The following is a 20,087-nucleotide window of genomic DNA, read 5'->3' as shown; positions in this document are numbered from 1 at the left end:
CTCTCATTTCTCAGTAATCAACAGCTATGTGACATTGCTTCAAGCTGTGTATTATATGTAAAATATAAATTCAGACACACACAAATCTCTCAACATGACATTTTGCCCAATTTCATTAGACTCTGAAAGTGCCCTAACAAATCCTTGCTACATTATTAGAAAACCATTCAAGTCTACGGGAAATATGACAAGCACAAAAGAATGAGAGTCAATTAAGAAGGGGAAAAGTGAGCTCTTGTCATTAATTTCCTCAAAACCAAAGTTATACAAGTAAAACGACCAATACCAATAAGTTATTCTCTAATAAGCAGGTATTAATTATAATACATGTTAATCTTAACTTGAACACTTCCATGGAAACACAACCAATCTTACATACAACCCAGTATTAAAAGTTTGAAAAAGGAAAACAAGCACATAAATACAATTTTAAAATATCCTATAGATTTCCCCTCAATTGAGAAGGCAAGGAAAGTGTGTCAGTTAAGGCATTTATACCTACTGTATATGTGAATATTTGGATGACTCAGTTTACCCTTATCTTTGAGAAACCCCAGTGCCAAGTACCCCTATTTTGTTGAAATGTTAAGTACTTTTGTTTGCTTTTGAGGTTTCTCTATTGGGCTAAAGTTTCTTCTCAGGAAGCCCAGTTTTACCTCTGCCTTTAATTTGTTACAGCTGACCATTCCCTAATAGCATAGCTGTTGAATGTTAGGAGGTTTACACACTGTTTGTGGTTAGTCTTTGTAGGCTTCCCAAAAGGTAGAAAGAGACTCTCAGGTTCAGTATCTCTTTGCAGCTGACACTTAGCACGGTGTTCTCTCCCAGAGAGTTGGTACCTAGCACAGTGCTTTCTCCCAGGGATGTGGTTCCCAGAGTACGATTCTGTATGGGGGCCAGAATACTGATAAGCCTATCCCTTTATCTTGATTAAAGAGTGGGTTTTCTAATTACTTGGAAGTTCTGTATTTATTTCCAAGTTATCACCACCATCCTGGTCCTTTTCAGGAGAGGGAGAGAGAGGGAGAAAGAGACTAATCTCATATTCACTCTAGAAATTTGCATATGCCTTCTTGGACAGAAGTGCAAAATAAGTGCCCTGCTCTCTCTGGTTTTCAGGGTACAAATCACTTTCTATTCCTCAGCTCCTCCTTTCTCTAGGGACAAACACAAATTCACTGTGAAGAAATGTGTTGATTTGGAATTTATACAATAGGAAATAAGCATTGAGTCCCCATCTACTGGCCAAATCTTGACTCTAGAATGTGGTATATTTCTACTACCAAGCCCAGGTAAATGATATTGGAATACTTTGGCTCTCCACAGAAGTATAAAAACATGCTTTGAAGTGATATAGATATTTTTACTCTTAGTACAGACTGATGATAAACAAATAAATAGCATATAACAAAGAAACAATGCAAAATAAAACATGTTATCAAATGGCTAATGGCTCACAACTATCCTAGATCCTAGAAGTCCCAGATATGGAATCTACTTTGAACCCTGGCATTCTAGGAAATGAATATCTCTGTATTCCTTTGAGTAAGTAAATGTATATTAACTACAAAATACAATCCAAACCCTACTGTTTGATTAACACATCTAGCTGGACCAATTATCAGCTGTCAATGAAGAAATTTTAAGAGGAAATCTGGACCTCACTCTGGTTACATGAGCTCACAACATGGGGACTGGATTTGGAATCAAGATAGATTTAGGAAAAAACATAATTTTTTATCTGGTCATATCTGTGAAAGGGACCTTCAAACTCCCTCTGACTATATATGTATTATCATCTGAGAAATAAAATGAGTTGTCCTCAGACAAGCTAGCTCCCATGTACCTCAGCATTCCTTTTTGCCCAAACTACTCTGTCTCATCACTTGTTATTTCCACAACTACTACCCAAAGCAAGATGGGAGATGGAGACACAGAATAAGAGCAGACCTACATCTAGAAACAAGGTTTCTTCCTTTTTGTTCTTTTTAAAGAATAAAAAAGAAAAGCATAGATGGAAATATTTTTTTTATGACATGCTAACTAAGCAGAAGTTTAATCACTTTACACATCTCCTGTCACACGCTAAAGGTAAAAAAGTGAAGCACCTCAGTTTCTCCAAATGAACATTTATTTGCCTTTGTCCCTTTTCCAGATTTTTCCTTGTACATTATATAAAAGGGTTAGAGGTATGGAGGAATTCAAATGAACTGACCAAGACCTGGTCACTCCTAAAATCAAATCTCCTTTGAGTTTTCCAATTCCTCTTTGGTTTGTTAATACTAATGACACAATTGTTTCTACAAAACAGAATCTCTTCTGGCCCTATCTCCAAATGTTAAAAATGATGCTAGAAATCTGAAGTCTGAGATTCTACCTCTGTCTCTGCCACAGACTACATGGGTAACTTCAGATAGGTCTCTATCTCAGGAGATGCTCTTTTCTTAACAGCAAAGAGAAGATGATCCAATTCAACTCTAAAAAGCTAAAATTCTTCCATCACTTAGATCATTATCCAAATGATTACAAGCCCAAATACATCTGGTTACATCACTTTTTGCATGGCATTACCTAGAGAAATGTCTTGATGCTCTATTTAATTCTGTATGTGGGGGTAATCTGAAAAAGACTTTCTTCTTGAAAGGAAAGTTTACAAATATATCCCACCTTGGTGACATTGTTTTTAAAATATTTTTTAATATTTTGCTTGACTTGCTTGCATAAATTGCTTGACTTATTCAGAAATATAATGCAAATTATAGATATGATAAGTGTTTAAGAGAGTCATGTCATGAGACCAGAAAAGGGAGAGGGTACTAGGATCATTACTCAGCATGCCAATTTGCATTTCAAGTAATTTGACAAACAATATCTTGGTAGAGAGAAGTCCAAAATATTATGAGGGGGTGGGCTAAAATAGATTACTATGTATATAGTTAGCAATAGTTAGGGGGAAAGTGTGTGGGATTAATGCTTTTAAGGTTACCTTTGGACTACAAGGCCAGTGCGGTGTGAGAATAAGTCTATGGTTCCCAATGTAGTTCTATAAAAGAATGCTCTATGTCATCAACAAGAGGAGAATGCAAATGCAAATATCTAAGAGACAACAAAAGGAGAAAATTGGAAATGTTGCAGGGAGAGGATGTAGAAAGGCAAGCACACTAACACTAATATACTGCTGCTGGAATGATGAATTGTTCCAAACAAAATAAAAATACAGGGAAGTCACAAAAAAAAACACAAGTGAAGTCACCACACTGTATATACTTTTTAACCCAACAAATGATGACAACACAAGGCCTATCAAGAAGGCCAAAGATAAATAAAAGTGCCATATGTGCAAATGGATTTAAAATAGCCCATTTAGGGGTAGCAAAGAACTGGAAAAAAATAAAGTGAGTGGGGAATGGTTGGAAAAGCTGCAGAACATGAATGTAAGAGGATATTATTATACCATAAGAAATCATGAATATAAAGAAGTCAAAGTAAGTTGGGAATACTCTTAATAACATGAAACCGAGTGAAGTAAGCTAAACCAAAAGAAAAGCTTACACAATGGCATATAAGGGAAATATCAAAAGGCATCAAAACTATGGTCCATGTGGTGACCAGTGCTGATTCTGGAGGCCTAACTACAAAGAGGACCTCCATCTTAGCAAAAAGGAAATAAAACTATCAATCCAATCTGATGCAAGACATTGTTTTTTTTTTTTTTGCTCAGTAGAACTCCTTGATTACAAAGATGACTTCAATTGACTTCATTTGCAAGGGGAAAAGGAATCAGAGGGAATGATGGTGAAACAGAAAGACAGGAGCATCAAAAAAATGTAAGACTGGACATGAGGCTATTTTTCAGATAAAGCAACTCACAAAAACACTCTTAATATTATGTGAAAGGTAGCCAATGTACACCAGAGACAGGAATACTCACAATGATATAATTTAGTTCCTTTGAAGTACTCAAGAATTATTCACACTCAGATACAACATTAAGCCCTCACTCTGGGAAAAGCATTGTGCTTGAGAATTGAAGATAATAGAACAAAAAGTTCAAGGTTTTAGGAAGCTCTATGATTCCTATGGGCAATAGATGGTACTTATAAATTTCACAGAAATCAAATTTTTATAAATCAAACTGTATGATCCTATGGATTTTCAGTCATTCCTTATCGTCATACATGATTTATTTTCAATTAAAGTTCTGTTGTAATTGGATTTGATATCTCTAATGCCTCAGTCAAGAGGTAAGATATATTAGTCTGAAGTCATGATTGGTCACAACTTTGCTCTGAGTTCTGAGGCCTTTCAAAGCTTCCTCCTTTCACCTTACATTAGAGTTATAGCAAAAATTGCTTTCCTGGTTCTGTCCTTTTGCTCTGTATCACTTCAAACACATCTTTCCATATTTCTCTGAATCCCCCATAGTTATTAACAGTGCAATAAAATCCCATGACATTACCAAATAAGGTTTCCTTCCACATGTCAGCCAATTGTTACTAATTACTTGTAACCAAACAGGAGAATAAATAGCTCTCCATAAAAAAGGAACCTAATTAACCATTTATATTCTATAAATTCAAATTTCTGGGTGCACATCTGAAAACAAAAGCAACCTTTCTATCAAGAGAGTTATAAATACTTTTAGGCACTAAGCATGGAACCAAAAAGCTTACTTCCTCTTTAGCTGAGAGGGGACCGATTAGAGAAGTCATAGGAGCCACTTCTTGAGGTAGGGTAGGTACGACCTTCTGTGACAAAGCTTATATCATCTCACTAATGCCCACCAAATCTACCTCAGTTGTCACCAAATTTAACCTCTTCTGAAAAAAAAAAAAAGCTCACATCTAATGCAGTTTGGAGTTTAAAAGAGTGTTGAGCCAACCCAATGAGGAATGTAGCATCCATATTATTGTGCCCATTTTAGAGATGAGGAAACAGATTCAGAAAGGTTATAGTAACTTTCCTTTGGTCACTTATCTAATCAGTATGGGAATCAAGTCCTGAATTTTGATGTCTCCTGATTCTAGGTCAGTGCTCTCTCCACTGTCCCAAGCTGTCCTCTAAAATAACAGAACTGACAAAATAACATTAACATCTAGCATCAAGGGGAAATTCCCTCAAACCAGTACAAAAAGCAGTCTCTAGAAAGATAATCTGTTCACATAGTTGGAGTATATGCCATTAATTTCTCCTGATACAAAGATGATTATTTGCTTTTTTGCTGTGTTTTAAATTAAATAACATAAGGGATAATATTTATAACAGGAACAGAGCATCAAAACACTGAAATAATCTTTAGAAAATGTGTAAACAAAACAAAAAATCCACTTACTTGTTAGCTTGTTGTGGCTGAGAACCAGTTGTGTAATGTGGGATAAAGTAACTATAAAAAAAGAAAAATACCAGTTAGTAAATGTATCCAAATCATGTCTAGACTCTAAGAAAGGAAACAGTTTGTTAAAACTATTTCATACAATGAATAACTATTTACTGTTCTTGGGTGAAATATTGGAATTATTTGTTTAAACAGAATCACAGATTTAAAGCTGGAATGGTACTGAGAAGAATGTTAGTCCAACTGACTTATTTAACAGATGAGAAAACTGAGGCTTGCACAGGTTAAAGGACTTGCCCACAGCCAGTGTCAGTAAAAGGTGATGCTAGGAATGAAACTTTGCATTCTTTCCCTTGAATTGGGCCTGGCTTGTAGTAGGCACTTAATAAATGTGTGCTGATTGAACTGAGTCAATAATACACAGTTGTAAAAATGGCTTATGTCAAACCCGAAAGCCCCAGATTGCCACCCATCCAGTCTGAGGGCCCATTGGTAGTTCTAAGAAGTGACTTTATCCTGGTTGACAAATTTCCCAACAGAAAGCCAGCTCAGGGTTGATCTAATCTAATCCCTCTATGAAGCAAGACAGCTCATCACTAATCTCTATTTGATCATTCTAATGGTAGCTAGGTGGTACAGTGGAAAGAGCCCTGGATTTGTGGTCAAGAAGACCTAAGTTCAAAACCCAAATCAGGCATGTGACAGAGCAAGTAAGTGATTTGGCTTGCCTCAGTTTTAGTTTCCCCATCTGTAAAATGGGGGTATTAAGAGCACCAACACTTGTAAAGTGCTTTGTAACCCTTAAAGAACTATATAAATGTTAACTATTGGTATTACTGATATATTTATAATATTAACATTACTTATACAGTATTACTGATTCCAATCTATTTTATTCTTTTTCTGAAGACTTCAAAGTGTTAGGGAATCTCTGAATTTATCAAGCACTATGAGATTATTTTTCTTTTCACTGGTTTATATATAACTTATAGGTTCCAATAATCACTCCCTATTTTTCACCAGTAAGAGTAGTTTTGATAATTGCTATGTAGTTAAGTTTGAAATCTAGGCCCCTTTCCTTCCCCCCCCCCCTTCTTTATTCAATTCTGTCCTTCTGTTCTTCTGGATAAATGTTTTATTCTTTCTCTTTGTTCTATAAAGTAAGTCTGGCAATTTGATTGGTATGGCAATGAATCTACAAATGAATTTAAGTAGCATTGGCATTTAATTATAATGGCACAACCCAACTATGAACATTATCTTTCTAACTGCTTAATTTTATTTAATTTCTGCTAAGTGTTTAGCAGTTCTATTTATGCAATTCTTGTGTCTTAGTAGGTGGATCCCCAAATATTTTATATTTATTTCATAGGCTTACACATATAGAATTAGGATGAACCTCAGAAAGAACTACTCATGTTAGAGAAAAGAAAACTGAGCAAGAGAGATTCAGTTACTTGCCAAAGAACCCATATCCTAACTCAGCACTTTCCCCATTATCTAATCTTTTTCCTTTTTAAATTTTTTCTAAAATGCAGTAACTAAAGTTGTCATTGAAAGTGCCAAGAAAAATGTATCTCATGAAGGCAATGAACACAACGAGAGACTTAATTCTAAGGTAATACACAACACTTTGGTTCCTCTAGAACCATGATGTTTTAATAAGCTCCCCATCCCTTATGCATTACAAGCAGCAGGCTACATATTTTTCACTGTAAAAGGAAGAGCCAACACATGATACAAAAGGAGTATTCAACATGTAAAACAAACATTTGTAAAAGTATGCCTTCCTTCTTTTCTTCCTTGCCAAAGTAGACAACCAACCAACAAAAAAAAGAGGGAAAGACTCAGCAGTTTTCATAAAAAAAATTATTTAGAAGTAGTTGGAAGGGTGTCAAAACTCATAAAATTTTTCAAGATTCCTCAGAATCTGCCCATATTTTATTCCAAAGTTTCCATTCTAGACACACAATATTTCCTTTCTCCCCTAATATAGCCCTCATTCAAAAAAATCTGGCCTATGATAGTATCATAGAATCACACCTAGAAATGACCTCAGAAGCCATCTAGCACAATCCTCTCCATTACATATGAGCAAATTAAAGTTAAATAAATTACTCAAGAGCCAGAAAGCAAGTACCTGAAGTAGAATTTGAACCCAGATTGTTCAGACCCAAACTCTAACGTTCTTTCCACCAAGCAGTCTATCACTTTCTGCCTCTTTTTTTGTTGACTTTCTTCACTAAGCACTTCACTACTCCAGATCTACATTTTAAGCAAAAAAAGTGACTCTGAGTTCTTACTGGCAATATCTGCAGGGATGAAGGTCTGACAGGCCCTAGACCAAATTTAAAAAGACTTCTCACAAGAGCCAATAAATGGATTTTGTATTGTTGTCCAGTCTAAATTTGGAGCTGCTCATAATGAGGCTGACTACAGCGTGATGAATTATTAGGCCAGAAGTACTTTCAACTGCAGCCTACTAAGTTATAATAGGATTGTATTCTTTGTTTTTTGAGGAAAGACCCATATCTAATCATTGAACCCATCTACAAGCTTTTAAGCCCTTCCTATCCACCGGGAACTATTTTGGCCACTGGGATACAAAGACAAAATGATGCAATCAAAGCAACTAAAAGCATTGAAATGATTCTAAAATATCTGCTGTTAAAAAAAAAAAAGATTTGAGGCAGTAGTTTGGATATATTTATGTAACCTTTACTCCCATCTATTTGTGAGTGGTTATTTCTTTGTGAGTTCCAAGGGACCACTGTGCTATTAAAAAAAAAAAGAGAAACCGTTCACAGAAATAGAATGTTTAAAGTATGAAAGCTGCAATGCCCAAACCAGTTGAGAAGACAGAAAGTGGTTTTGCCACCTGTCTGGCCACTGCTGCCTCACAGACCTTAAACAACCACAGCAGTTAGATGGTGAGAATAACATTTTGTTGATCTTAGGAACTATAAATTACCAAAAATGAACCCTGACAAATAGAGGGTGAATGCTAGTAATCAATTAAGTCAATCAAGAAACATTTTTCAAGCACCTACTATGTGCCAGGTTCTGTGCTAAGCATGAGTGATACAAGAGGTTAGAAGCAATCCCTTCCCTCAAGGAGCTCATTATCTAATGGAGGAGACAACATGCAAGCAAATATGCACAAACAAGCTACAGGAAAAATAGGAAATAATTCAAGGGAAGGCACTAATATTAAGTGGGGTTAGGGAAGGCTTCTAGTACAAGATGGGGTTTTAGTTGGGATTTAAAGGAAACCAGGGAAGTCAGTAGATAGAGCTGAGAAGAGAGAATATTCTAGTTAGAGAAGACAGTTAGACCCCAGAGCTGAAAGACAGAGTGCCCTGTTCTTAGAACAGCAAGAAGGCCAGAAGCCACTGAAGAGTATGTCTGGGAATTAGACTGGAAAGGTAGGAGGTGGCAAGTTATGAAGAGGATTTTGTTTTTGATCATGGAGGTGACAGGAAGCTATATTGGAGTTTATTGTGTAGGGAGAGAGTGATGGGGAAGGTCTGCATTTTAGAAAAATCACTTTGGTGGCTAAATCAAGGATAGATTGGAGTGGGAAAGAGATATGAGCCAGACAGATCCAACAGGTTATTGAAATAATCCAGCTATGAGGTCATGAGAGGCCTGTACCAGAGTAGAGGCAGTCATAGGAGAGAAGGGAATATGCAAGTGAAATCGACAGGCCTTAGAAACACAATAGATATGGGGAATGACAAATAGTGAGGAATCCAGGATGACTCCTAGATCATAAGCCCAAAGGACTGGGAGAATGGTATTTTCCTCTACAGTAGAGAGGAATGTAGGTGCAAGGGGAGGATTTAGGGAGAGAGATGAGTTCCATTTTGCCCATATTTAATTTATGATATCTATTGGACATCCAGTTTGAGATGTCTGAAAGGCAGTTGGAGATGCAAGATTGGAGATCAGAAGAGAATTTGTAGGGAATAGAATCAGTAGCATAGAAATTATAATTAAAACCATGGGAGCTTATGAGATCATCAAGGGAAGTAGGTGAGAGGGAAAAGAGTAGAGAAACCAGGACAGAACTATGACAGGACATTTTTGCTTAGAGAATGATCTAAAAAAGGAGAAAGAGAAGGACCAGTCAGATAAATAGGAGAAAAACTGGGAAAGAGTGGTATCCTAAAAACCTAGAGAAAAGAGAGCATTAAGAAGAAGAGAATGATCAGCAGTGTCAAAATCTGTAGATAGGTCAAGGAGGATGAAGACTGAGGAAAAGCCATTGGATTTGGCCATTAAGAGTCTTTGGTAACTTTGGAGAAAACAGTTTTGGTGAGGTTAAGAAGAGTAAGAGGAAAGTGGACACTGTAGATTGCCTTCTTGAGGAGTTTAGGAGCCAAGGGCAGAAGAGATAGAGGATGATGGTTAACAGAGATAGAAGGTTCAAGTGAAGGTGCTTTTTTCAGGATGGGAGAGACATGACTATGTTTGTAGGCAGAAATAAATGAGCCAGTAGAGGAAGAGATTGAAAATAAGTGAAAGAATAGGGATGACAGAGGGAGAAATCTGTTGGAGGAAAAGGGATGGAATGATATCCTTTGAATAAGCAGAGATGTTAGCCTTGGTAATATAAACCTTAAAATTTCTTAGACTTATAAATGTTGGAAATTTCACCATTGGGAAATTTCATACTTGAAAAATTTCCTATTGATAGTGGGAACTCTATTGGAATGTGAACCCCATTGGCATGGGAGGTTCCTCCTCCTCCCTTCTTAAGATTACTTTAGGGCAGAAACCTTTTGCTGAACAATGGAAAGGGCTTTGACCTATGCTTAAGCATAGAACAGGAATTTCTTTGAGTCATGATTGATTTTAGAATTGATACAATAGAGATACTTGGAATGACAGAACCAGGTCTTGGAAAATACAATTTCCACCCCACTCAGTCCTAACAGGATTTAGGAACAGCTGCAGCAAAGGATCAAGATTTAATTATTTGAGAATATGACCTTCAACAGACATGTGCAAAGCCACAGACCTCTGGGTGGTCCTGGGTTAAGCTAGAGCCACCATTGGCACAGGGAAGACATGGACAGTGATTGGTAGATGTGAGAACTGAGGGGAGGGAACTTGGATGGTTTCCTTAAAGAGAGAGGGGTCTGAGGACTGGGGGTGGTTGGTTGGAGAGGTTTTTGCTCTGAAAGGTGGTGCTTTGAGAGTTGGCTCTGAAGGAAGCTGGAGGTGGAGGCCCCTGAGATTGTTTCTCCATTTTGGTCACGTGAGTGATAGGGACTGATCTCTTTTCTTTGCCTCAGCTATCTAAGGGCTTGGGCCTTTTGGCCCAGCCTAAACAGAAGGGGTATTTACGCCCTATTCCCTTCTCTCCCCTTTCTCTCTCTCTCCCTCTCTCTCTCTATCTCTAATTCCTCTCTTCCTCCTGTTTGTAATTATACTCTATAAAAGGTTGACTGCTGACTTGAGTTTTCATTTAGGAATTACATAGCTGAATTCCTTGGCGACCTTAAATTAATATATATCAGTCTTTTAAAGTGATTTCCTTGTTACATTGTGGCGACCACGAAGGGCAGTGAAGGTTCTCACTCTATGAAGCAGGGCTGAAGGAGGTGAAAGTGGCAGAAGGCACATGAATGATAAAAGGAAGAGGAGAGATGAGGGAGCTCATGGTGAATGGCCTCAATTTTTTCTGCAAAATATTGAAAATCTCTATTAAAGCCTCAAAGCAATGTTACTGTATTTTATGCCTTTGATTCAGCCCAACCTGTATCAACAGATGCATCCTTAAAAGTCAGATAACAAGGCAAAGAGAACTCACTAATTTGATACAATTTAAAGTTAGCCTTCAGCTCCATGCTAGTTTGGTCATTCTCTAGTCTTCAGCCTACTTGATTGTCTGAATGGATGAAAATCAACTGAAAAGCAGGAGGGTAGTTAGAAACTTTGTTTTGCTCTAGGAATTGGATAGGAGAATGAGATGTAATTTTGAAGTGAGCAAAGTTGCCTCTTCAGAGATATGGGGTCCCCAAATCTAATAAATTATATTTCTTTTGCTCTCTGGGAACTCAAATAGCTTTAAATAAAAATATCTATCATTTCACATGTCCATGTTCTGAACTAGTAAGTTCAGAGAAACTATATGGCAGAGAGGCAAGAAGGACAGGGATTAAAGAAGCCAAAGCATTATTTAAACCAAAAAGATCCAAAGATCAGGACAGACTCCTAAGTCCAATGCAAGTCACATTAATCCAAAGAGTTATGGTGGCATTGGGGGCTTACTAAAAGGCATAAGTCAGATCTTTTACTGTTCTGAAGCTATTACTATGGTTCACTAAGATTTTTTTTAAGGGACAAAGTGACAACAGAACCACAAGATGGCATTACAGACTTGTTTTCAAAATACAGCCTAATTGCTACCAAATTAAAAGAAGCCATCTTTTCTCACTAGAATAAAATTAACTCCTTTTGTATTTGAAGTTCTACATTAGTAGCTTCAAGCTCTCTTTCTTGACTAATGTCATATAACTCCCCTTCACTCACTTGACTGTAAATTGCTCTATATCCCCACACATTCCATCCATGTTCTACCCCCAAATCTTCACACTATACCTGCAATGCACTTTCTCCTCATCACTGCCTCTTGGTATCCCTAACTCCCTTCAAAACTCATAGGGGATGGCCAGGTATGAAGATGAGAAGTTCTGGGTTTAAATCTGACCTCAGATATTTCCTAGCTATTTGACCCTGGACAAGTCACTTTACTCCCATTGCCCAAGCTTTACTGCTCTTCTACCTTAGAACCAGTGCATAGTACTGATTCCAATATGATAGGTAAGAGTTAAAAAAAAAAAACAAACCTAAGTTTAAATGCCACTTCCTAACAAAGTCTTTACTTGATTCTCTTTAATACAGATTGTTTCCCCCATCCCCAACCCTAGTGAATGATGGATTCTTGAGGGCAGGGACAATATCAGTTTTGTTCCATCTCATATATTTGCATATAGTAGTCACTTAATAAAAATTTGCCGAATCAAACTTCAGGATCCTTCCAAAGACATGACGTTATAGCTAAAACAAAGCAGAGATAGAACCAGACAAGCACATCATATGGCAATCCATCCTGACAGAATGATCTGTGACAATCTCTCCCATCATCGGACGAAGCAATTCAATTTCCTTCTAGTCTATATTGTTGGCCTTTCAAGAGACATTCTCTAACCAACCAATCTATCCAGTGGAAAGTAGTCCAAGATCATCAGCACATCAGAAAACACATGTCATATGTAAGCTATCATACAACAGGCTGGCATCTGTCCTTCTTGCCTCTGCCATATTTTATCTCTGAACTAGTTACCCCTTAGTAAGTCTATGACCATGACTTGTTCAATGACCCTACAGCTATTCAGCATCAAGCAAAGACAAAAGTTGGAGAGTTTGCCATAAGTATTTACTATTCTTATAGAGGAAAGCCTAGAAAGTCCAGAGATAAAAGGAATTCCCCCTCAATAGTACAATTTGCCAGTCATCCCTGGATGCAGATGCAATTGGTCTATCTGTACTATGGGAAACAACTCCGCAAGATATTTAGACACCAAAAGAGAATTATTGAGGCACTTATATAGATTAATGGTAAGAGATGGAATGTTGGATTTGGGCAACAGGAAGTAGGCCAGTATACTTAAAAAATAAAATGGATGCATATTGCCCATATTATTTCATATACATGGACCGGTAGACTAGTGAGTTAATCTCTCAGTTTACAATCTTAAGTGGAGGAAGCTAGGTGGTGCAGTGGTTTGAGAGACAGATGTAGAGGTCTTAGATTCAAATCTGGCCTCAGACACTTGCTAGCTGTGTAACCCTTAGCAAGTCAATTAACTCCTTCTGCCTTGCCCTTACTGCTCTTTTGCCTTGGAACAAATACATAATACTGATTCTGAGATGGAAAGTAAGGTTTAGAAAAATAGTAAGAATAATCTTAAAGCAGGTACCACATATGGAAAGGAACTGGGCCCATAACTGATTAGGAGAAAGAAATCATACTAAACAGTATTTAGAAAACTGCAATGTTTTTGATGATCCTAACTAAAGCCATCTCTTTTACACTAATATTCTTTCAGTGATATTATATGGCTATGACTTCACAAAATCCCAGGACTTCCAAAGAATCATAAATTTAAGTGACTCAAGAGGCAAAGAAAAGACAGCAGGTTACAGCTCACTACCAGTGATGGCTGGCATACAACTCAGTCAGTAAGTAGATATTAAGTACTATGTGCCAGGAACTGTGTGCTAAGAACTGGGGAACTGAAGTAAGACACAGAGACTCTCCTAAAGAAGCTTACATTGTATCTGGGGAAGCACTATGTACATAAAAGGTAAATCTAGTGTAAATGGGAGAAAATCTCCAAAGAGAAGGCTCTAACAGCCAGAGGTATCAGCAAGGGCCTCTTGTAGAAATTGGAATTTCTAACTTAAGGGCTCAGAACTGCTTTATAGACATTATGTCACTTAATCCTCACAACAATTCTGAGTTTAGGTATTACAAGTATCCTTTTCCTTGTTTGAGAGATGAGGAAATTGAGGCTCAGTCAGAATGTGCCCTGTGCCCATGGTGCAAGAGATGGGCTGAAACCCAGAATACTCCTACCTCCAATTCTGGCCCCTTTCCCCTATACCCTGCTGCTTCTGCAGAATACTGTTTCAGGGAAGAATACTTGTTCTGACTACTCCATTATAAACCAAACTATCCTCAACCTAGGATAGAGTCTGGCCAGTCTAGACCCCTTTCTCTCACAGAAGGATTAGATTATGAAACAACAAGAGAACAATTAATCTCCTAGGTTTGTAACTCCAATGTTACCCTTAACTCACTGTCCCTGTAATACCACATCATCTACCAGTTGCCTGCCACAAAGAAGGCACCTAATAAATATTTACTGTTTCTGACTACAATCTCTTAAATCTAATCTTCTGTTTCTCTCTGCTCTCACCAACTACCACCTTAGTTCATTAAGGCTCTTAGCCCTTTTTGCTTTGATTACTGCCATTACCTCCTAATGGGTCCCCCTGCTTTATGTCTCTCATCCCACCAGTCCATCCTATAACCTCCAGCCAAAGTGATTTTCCTTGACCACGTGACTCATACTTGAGCTCTACTGGCTTCCTATTGCCTATAGGGTAAAATATGAATTCCTTTAGCTTCTAAAAACCATTTATATCTTGGCCCTAACTAACCTTTCCAGTCTCAATGAAATATCAGTAAAACCTCAGCACAGTGCCTAGCATAGAAGAGATGTCTAAATGCTTGTTCCCTTTCTCTCCCCCACCATTTGCATTCTGTGATCTAGCCAAGCTGGCCTTCTCTTAGTTCTTAACACATCATACTTCAACTCCCCCATGCCTGGAATCCAGCCACTCCCCATCTCCATCTTGCAGCATCATTCTCCTCTTTTAAGATGTAGCTTAGGCACAACTTTCTCTATTAAGACTTTCCTGGTTCATGCCCAACCTGTCCAAGTGTACCGCCCTCCCAAACCACCTTGGATTTAAATACTTTTTCTATGCATTCTTTCTATATATATATTCTTTATGTACTCACATATATTTGTCTCCTTCATTGGAATGTTACCTCCTTGGAGAAATGACTTTCATTCATTGTATTTGTACCTACAATGTCTAGACAAATAAAAATGCTGACTGGGTCAAGAGTGACTGATAAAAGTGACTAAGATGACATTTTTTTAGACTGATTTTCAAGAAATGTATTTATTAATCGTAAAATCAGCCATTTGATGGGATAGAAGAATCTCCTAAGCCATGGCCCCAAACAAACACATATCTTTTTCAAAGTCTTCCTCCTTCAGCAACAACACTACAAAGTAGTCTGACAGATGTGGAAGATGGATATAGGCAAGGATGTGGAGGAAGGAAGCAGTGAAACCACAAGAGCAGATGTTTCCACTGTATCCTGTTTCTGGCCATTCCTTGTTTTCTTGACAACTTCATTGCCCAAATTGATGGCAGGTTCTCCTCTTCCAAGTTGGGACTATGTCCTGAAGAGTCACCTGAAGGTAGTTTATCATCACATTCAACCCAGCTTCCCCAGGCTTAACAGTTTTAAGCCACTGAAATCTATGACTCATCAGTGTCCTCTTGTAATATTTAATCAATCACAAGACCTGTTGATCCTTCCTCTCTCAGCCTCAAATTGTCTCAAATTCATGCCTCCTTTCTATCATCATGATCAACATTCTTGTCAATCCTCTCAGGCCTGGACTATGGCAACACCTTCCTAAATAGTCTTCCTTTCTATAAATTCTCCCATTTCAATCTAAGCTATGGCCAAATGTTTGAATAATCTCCAAAATCATTTTGACCATTTCATTACTTTGTTCATGGTCCAGGACATACAATAGCTGATGGTGCTTAGCATCATATAAATTCTTTAGGCCCTTCACCAACTGGCCCAACACTCTTTCACTGATTTTATTTCTTGCTACTTTCCAACTATTTCAGTCAAATCAAGCAAGTCTGTTTATTATCTCTGACATTACTACCTTCTCCCTATCTGGATCTTCCACTACTTTCTTCTTCTCCCATCTATGTCTCTTGCCTCCTTTAAAATATTGCTCAAAATCCATCCTCCAGAAAGGCCTGATCAACTCCACCCCACTAGGCATGCTCTTCTATTATACATTTATTTATTTTTATATTGAATTGTATTCCTTCTGATCGTTTTTAGTTTAAGACACTCTAGTTCCACAAATATAATTACATTGTAATTACATTGCTTCTCATCAGGGACTACATTTCCCACTATTTTTATTTCTTTTCCTCCTAGTAGTATGTATTCAATGGTACTTGATAAATATTCTAAAACCTCATGATCAACCCAATAGACTTCATATAGGGATGGAAGAAACTACACTAGGGCTAAACATGGGATTCTTTCTTCTGGCAAATCCTTTAAAAGGCCTCACCATACTTTACCCCATATTTCATCATAATGTAACTTTTTATTCTTGTAACACTCTATTGTCAATAATCTATTAAATCTCTTAACATCATTACTTAATCCTTTTTCCTATTACCCCAAATATAACACTCGAAAAGACAAATCCACCACTCCTTGAAGTGTATATGTATTTTTTCTTTTATTACTTCAACATTTCAAGGACTTTATTTTATCAGCTTGAGTATTCCCTCCAATAACACATAAAAACTCCAAACACTATTTAGTAGACTACCATGAAGACTTGCATCCACAGCCCTTTTCATTTTACAAATCAGGAAAAAAGGCAACAAAGGATGAAGTCACCTGCTCAGGTAACATGCTAGAGAGGCAAAATTCAAGCACACCCTCCTCCAACTCCAAACCCAGCAGTCTCCATAACACTTATCCCACCTTGCTGCTATCAGCTTGACAACAAGCCTTTCCAAACTCATCTAGACCAGTCCTGGAACATAAATTAGTCCCTGGGCATAAAGAAGAAACCTTTCAAATTCAGGACCTGATAATAGGTCCAGTTTTTTTTTTTAATGTATTGATTGATTCTCATTTTATTTTGCTCATATTACACAAAAGTTGGATAGCCGATGATGAGGTCTGGCATCTGAACACTGGTTGTGAAATATTAACAGAAAGTAGGATACTGTATTGAATCTATAGACTGCCAATCCCTAATCCTAATAAGTTCTAACCATATCTTAATATTTTCTCAGAAAAGTTGTATTCCAACATTCTGTATCAGGGCTCTACTGGCATAGCTCTAAGACTGCAGAGTCATTTCCCTGCCACAATGAGACATCAGAAAGAACTTTAAAATATCTTCCACCAATTAAACTGAATTAATACTAATCTTGCTTTGAGAATTTCATTATATCCCTTACAACATAACTGAATACTGTGGGGACCCACAAAAAAACTAGGGCAGGGAGTTACAGCATTATATTTCCAAATCCATTATATTTCCAAAATCCTCACAATGAAGTTTTATTTGGGGAACTCCTCTAGCTTTTCATCAGTGAGAGAGAACAATTATCTTGAATCAAGAATGCTAAACCATATTTTGTGCCACCCTATGTTAGTCTGGTGAAGCCAATGAAATCCTTCTCAGAATAATGTTTCATTTTAAAAAAAAAAAACCTTAACTTCTCTCTTAGAATTAATACTAAGTATTGGTTCTAAGGCAGAGAGGTATTGGATAGGCAATTGGGGTTAAGTGACTTGTCCAGGATCACATAGCTAGGAAGTATCCTGAGGCCACATTTCAAACCAGGTCTTCCTGTCTCCAGGCCTGGCTCTATCCAGTCATTTAGCTGTCACAAGAACAGTATTTTCAGGGGCAGTTGGGTAGCTCAGTGGATTGAGAGCCAGGCCCAGAGACAGGAGGTCCTAGGTTCAAATCTAGCCTCAGACACTTCCTAGCTGTGTGACCCTGGGCAAGTCACTTGACCCCCATTGCCTAGCCCTTACCACTCTTCTACCTTGGAACCAATACAGAGTATTTATTCCAAGACAGAAGGTAAGGGTCTTAAAAGAAAAGAATAGTATTTTCAAATGCAGAATAATACATGTAGGATTACCCCCCCAAAAAAAATTCTATTTAAATGATGTTATGTATATGTATGTATATATTATTATGCATATGTATCAGCATATATATGTATATGACCATGACCTGAGTTCAAATCCAGCTTCAGATACTTACTAGTAGTGTGATCCTGGGTAGGTCATTTAATCTTATTTGCCTAAGTTTCCTTATCTATAAAATGACCTGGAGAAGGAAATGGCAAACCACTTCAAATCGTTTGCCAAAAAAAATTACAAATGGGGTCATGAATTCAGACATGACTCAAACAGCTTAACAACTACATATATATGAAGTTCAGATCTCAGGTTAAAAACCCTTGTCTTCAATTTCCTCCTGTGGACTGGGATTCAAGTCTTTTTGCACTGGAGTTTCTTTTCGATACACACAAAAGAATTTTTTTTTTTAAATGTAACCTTGTGGTATAATGAAACTGTTATATTTGGTGCAGGAAAAGACCTGTCAACCTTAGTCAGGCTAAATAATTTGAAGGAGGTCTAGTGTAATAAATAGCATTATCATATTTTTTTTAATTTGCTGTGTTAAGATAAAATCCCCTTAAAAATGAAAATAAAACAAATGGATTCCTTCTCAATAGGAAAAACAAAATCACATATACTCCAGAACTCTTGATTTATAATGTTGCATTTTCAACAAGTCTATTTTTTTAAACCCTTTACCTAATCTCTTAGAATTTATATCCAAAGCAAGAGTGGTAAGGGCTAGGCAACTGCATTTAATTGACTTTTCCTCAGGGTCACACAGCTAGGAAGTGTCTGAGGCTAAATTTGAACCCAGCTTGCAAACCTGGCTCTCTATCCACTGCACCACTTAGCCAGCCCCTCAATAAGTCCATTCATTGTCATGGCACTTTCATGTTAAATCCTCATCAATCAAAGAGTGGTATAGTGGAAAAACAGTGGCCCTGGGGTCAAATCTCTTCTCCGATGACGTTCGTCAAGTCTCTTAAACACGCTGAGCCTCAGTTTCCTCAAGTGCAAAATGAGGGAGTTACACTAGGTGTCTTCTGTGGTCTCGTCCAGCTCTACAGCTCTGAATTTCCTTTAAAACCATCCAAAGAGAATGTAAGTGAAAAGTCTGAGAAAGTGACCCCAAGTCCACTCAAGTGGCCCAAAGGAAAGTTGTACTTTAAGGACATTAGGCAGCAAGAGAGGCACAAGACACCGCGGGCAAAGGAAGTCACTTGGCCTGGCAGGGGAGTTTACGGGACAACGTCCTGGGAGGCACTCACACAAGCCATGGACGTCCAGCATGTTGGAGATGCCGCGGTCACACATGTCCACCTCGGGCTGGTTCTTCTCCCGACTCTCCTCCACCAGCTTCTTCAAAGACTTGGACATGGTCTGCGCAGGGACAGAAACAAGGAGAAGGGGGACGCGTGGGCGAGGAGGACACCCCCGCCATATCCCCAGATCCCCATCCCCACCCACCAGGGTCCGGACCAGCTACAGCCTCCACAGCCCCTCCCACGCCCAGCCCCAACAGCGGCCAAGACAGGACCCGATCCCTCGACCCCCAAGTCTGAGGGCCAGCAAAAGGGCGCCCTCAGGCCCCCAATGCCACCCGCACTCACTGTGGTGAACAGAAGCAGCTTCAGAGTAACCTGCACGGATCAGCCGGGAGCTAGGGGGTTCCGGCAGCCAAAAAGAGTAAACACGCCCTGTCCCGGACCCTGGCGCAAGCGCAGATGGAGCCGCTCCCAGCCCCCGCCCCTGCCACCCGAAAAGATCCCCGAGACTTCCCAATTTAGGAGAATTGCTCCGAGGCCAGAGCTCCAGGCGAGGCTCCGCCCCATCTCGAAATGTGGCGCTCGCGGCGATCCAATCATCTCTGAGGTTCAGTCCTCAGACTCCTCCTCTCCTCGTTCTCAGCCTCAGCCCCGCCCATAGTTTATTTTAGTCCTCTGATTGGGTAAGCGGAGGGCACGTGTGTATGAACATGCGCATGCCCATTTTAATGAACAGATCCCTTTAGAAGAGTTTGTAGAGGCATCATCGCTTAGAAGCCAGCAACTCTGTGGAGGTTTATTAATGGGTCTCCCAGTTCTTCCCTGTGCTTGCAGAGTCGGTCGTTTGAAGATAGTGCAGCTTTGCGTCCGTTATCCTCAAAAGTTTAAAAAAAAAATCTCCCAATCCTCT

At 38.5% G+C, this 20,087-nt stretch overlaps 1 protein-coding gene across 1 annotated transcript in view; it reads right to left on the bottom strand.

Moving 5' to 3' along the window:
- RSU1 (Ras suppressor protein 1) overlaps nt 1-19,747 on the bottom strand; it is a 235,859-nt gene extending 216,112 nt beyond the window's left edge. The window contains exons 1-3 of the mRNA XM_001368241.4: nt 19,523-19,747; nt 19,181-19,292; nt 5,333-5,383 (exon numbers count right to left, since the gene is read on the bottom strand). Of these exons, the coding sequence (XP_001368278.1) occupies nt 5,333-5,383; nt 19,181-19,289 (160 nt within the window). The 5' untranslated portion in view covers nt 19,290-19,292; nt 19,523-19,747. The remainder of the gene's footprint in view (nt 1-5,332; nt 5,384-19,180; nt 19,293-19,522) is intronic.
- Nucleotides 19,748-20,087: the final 340 nt, after the last annotated feature.

The sequence above is a fragment of the Monodelphis domestica genome, chromosome 5, assembly GCF_027887165.1.
Source record: "Monodelphis domestica isolate mMonDom1 chromosome 5, mMonDom1.pri, whole genome shotgun sequence".
Lineage (NCBI taxonomy): Eukaryota > Metazoa > Chordata > Mammalia > Didelphimorphia > Didelphidae > Monodelphis > Monodelphis domestica.
This window is presented reverse-complemented; position numbering and strand designations above follow the sequence as displayed.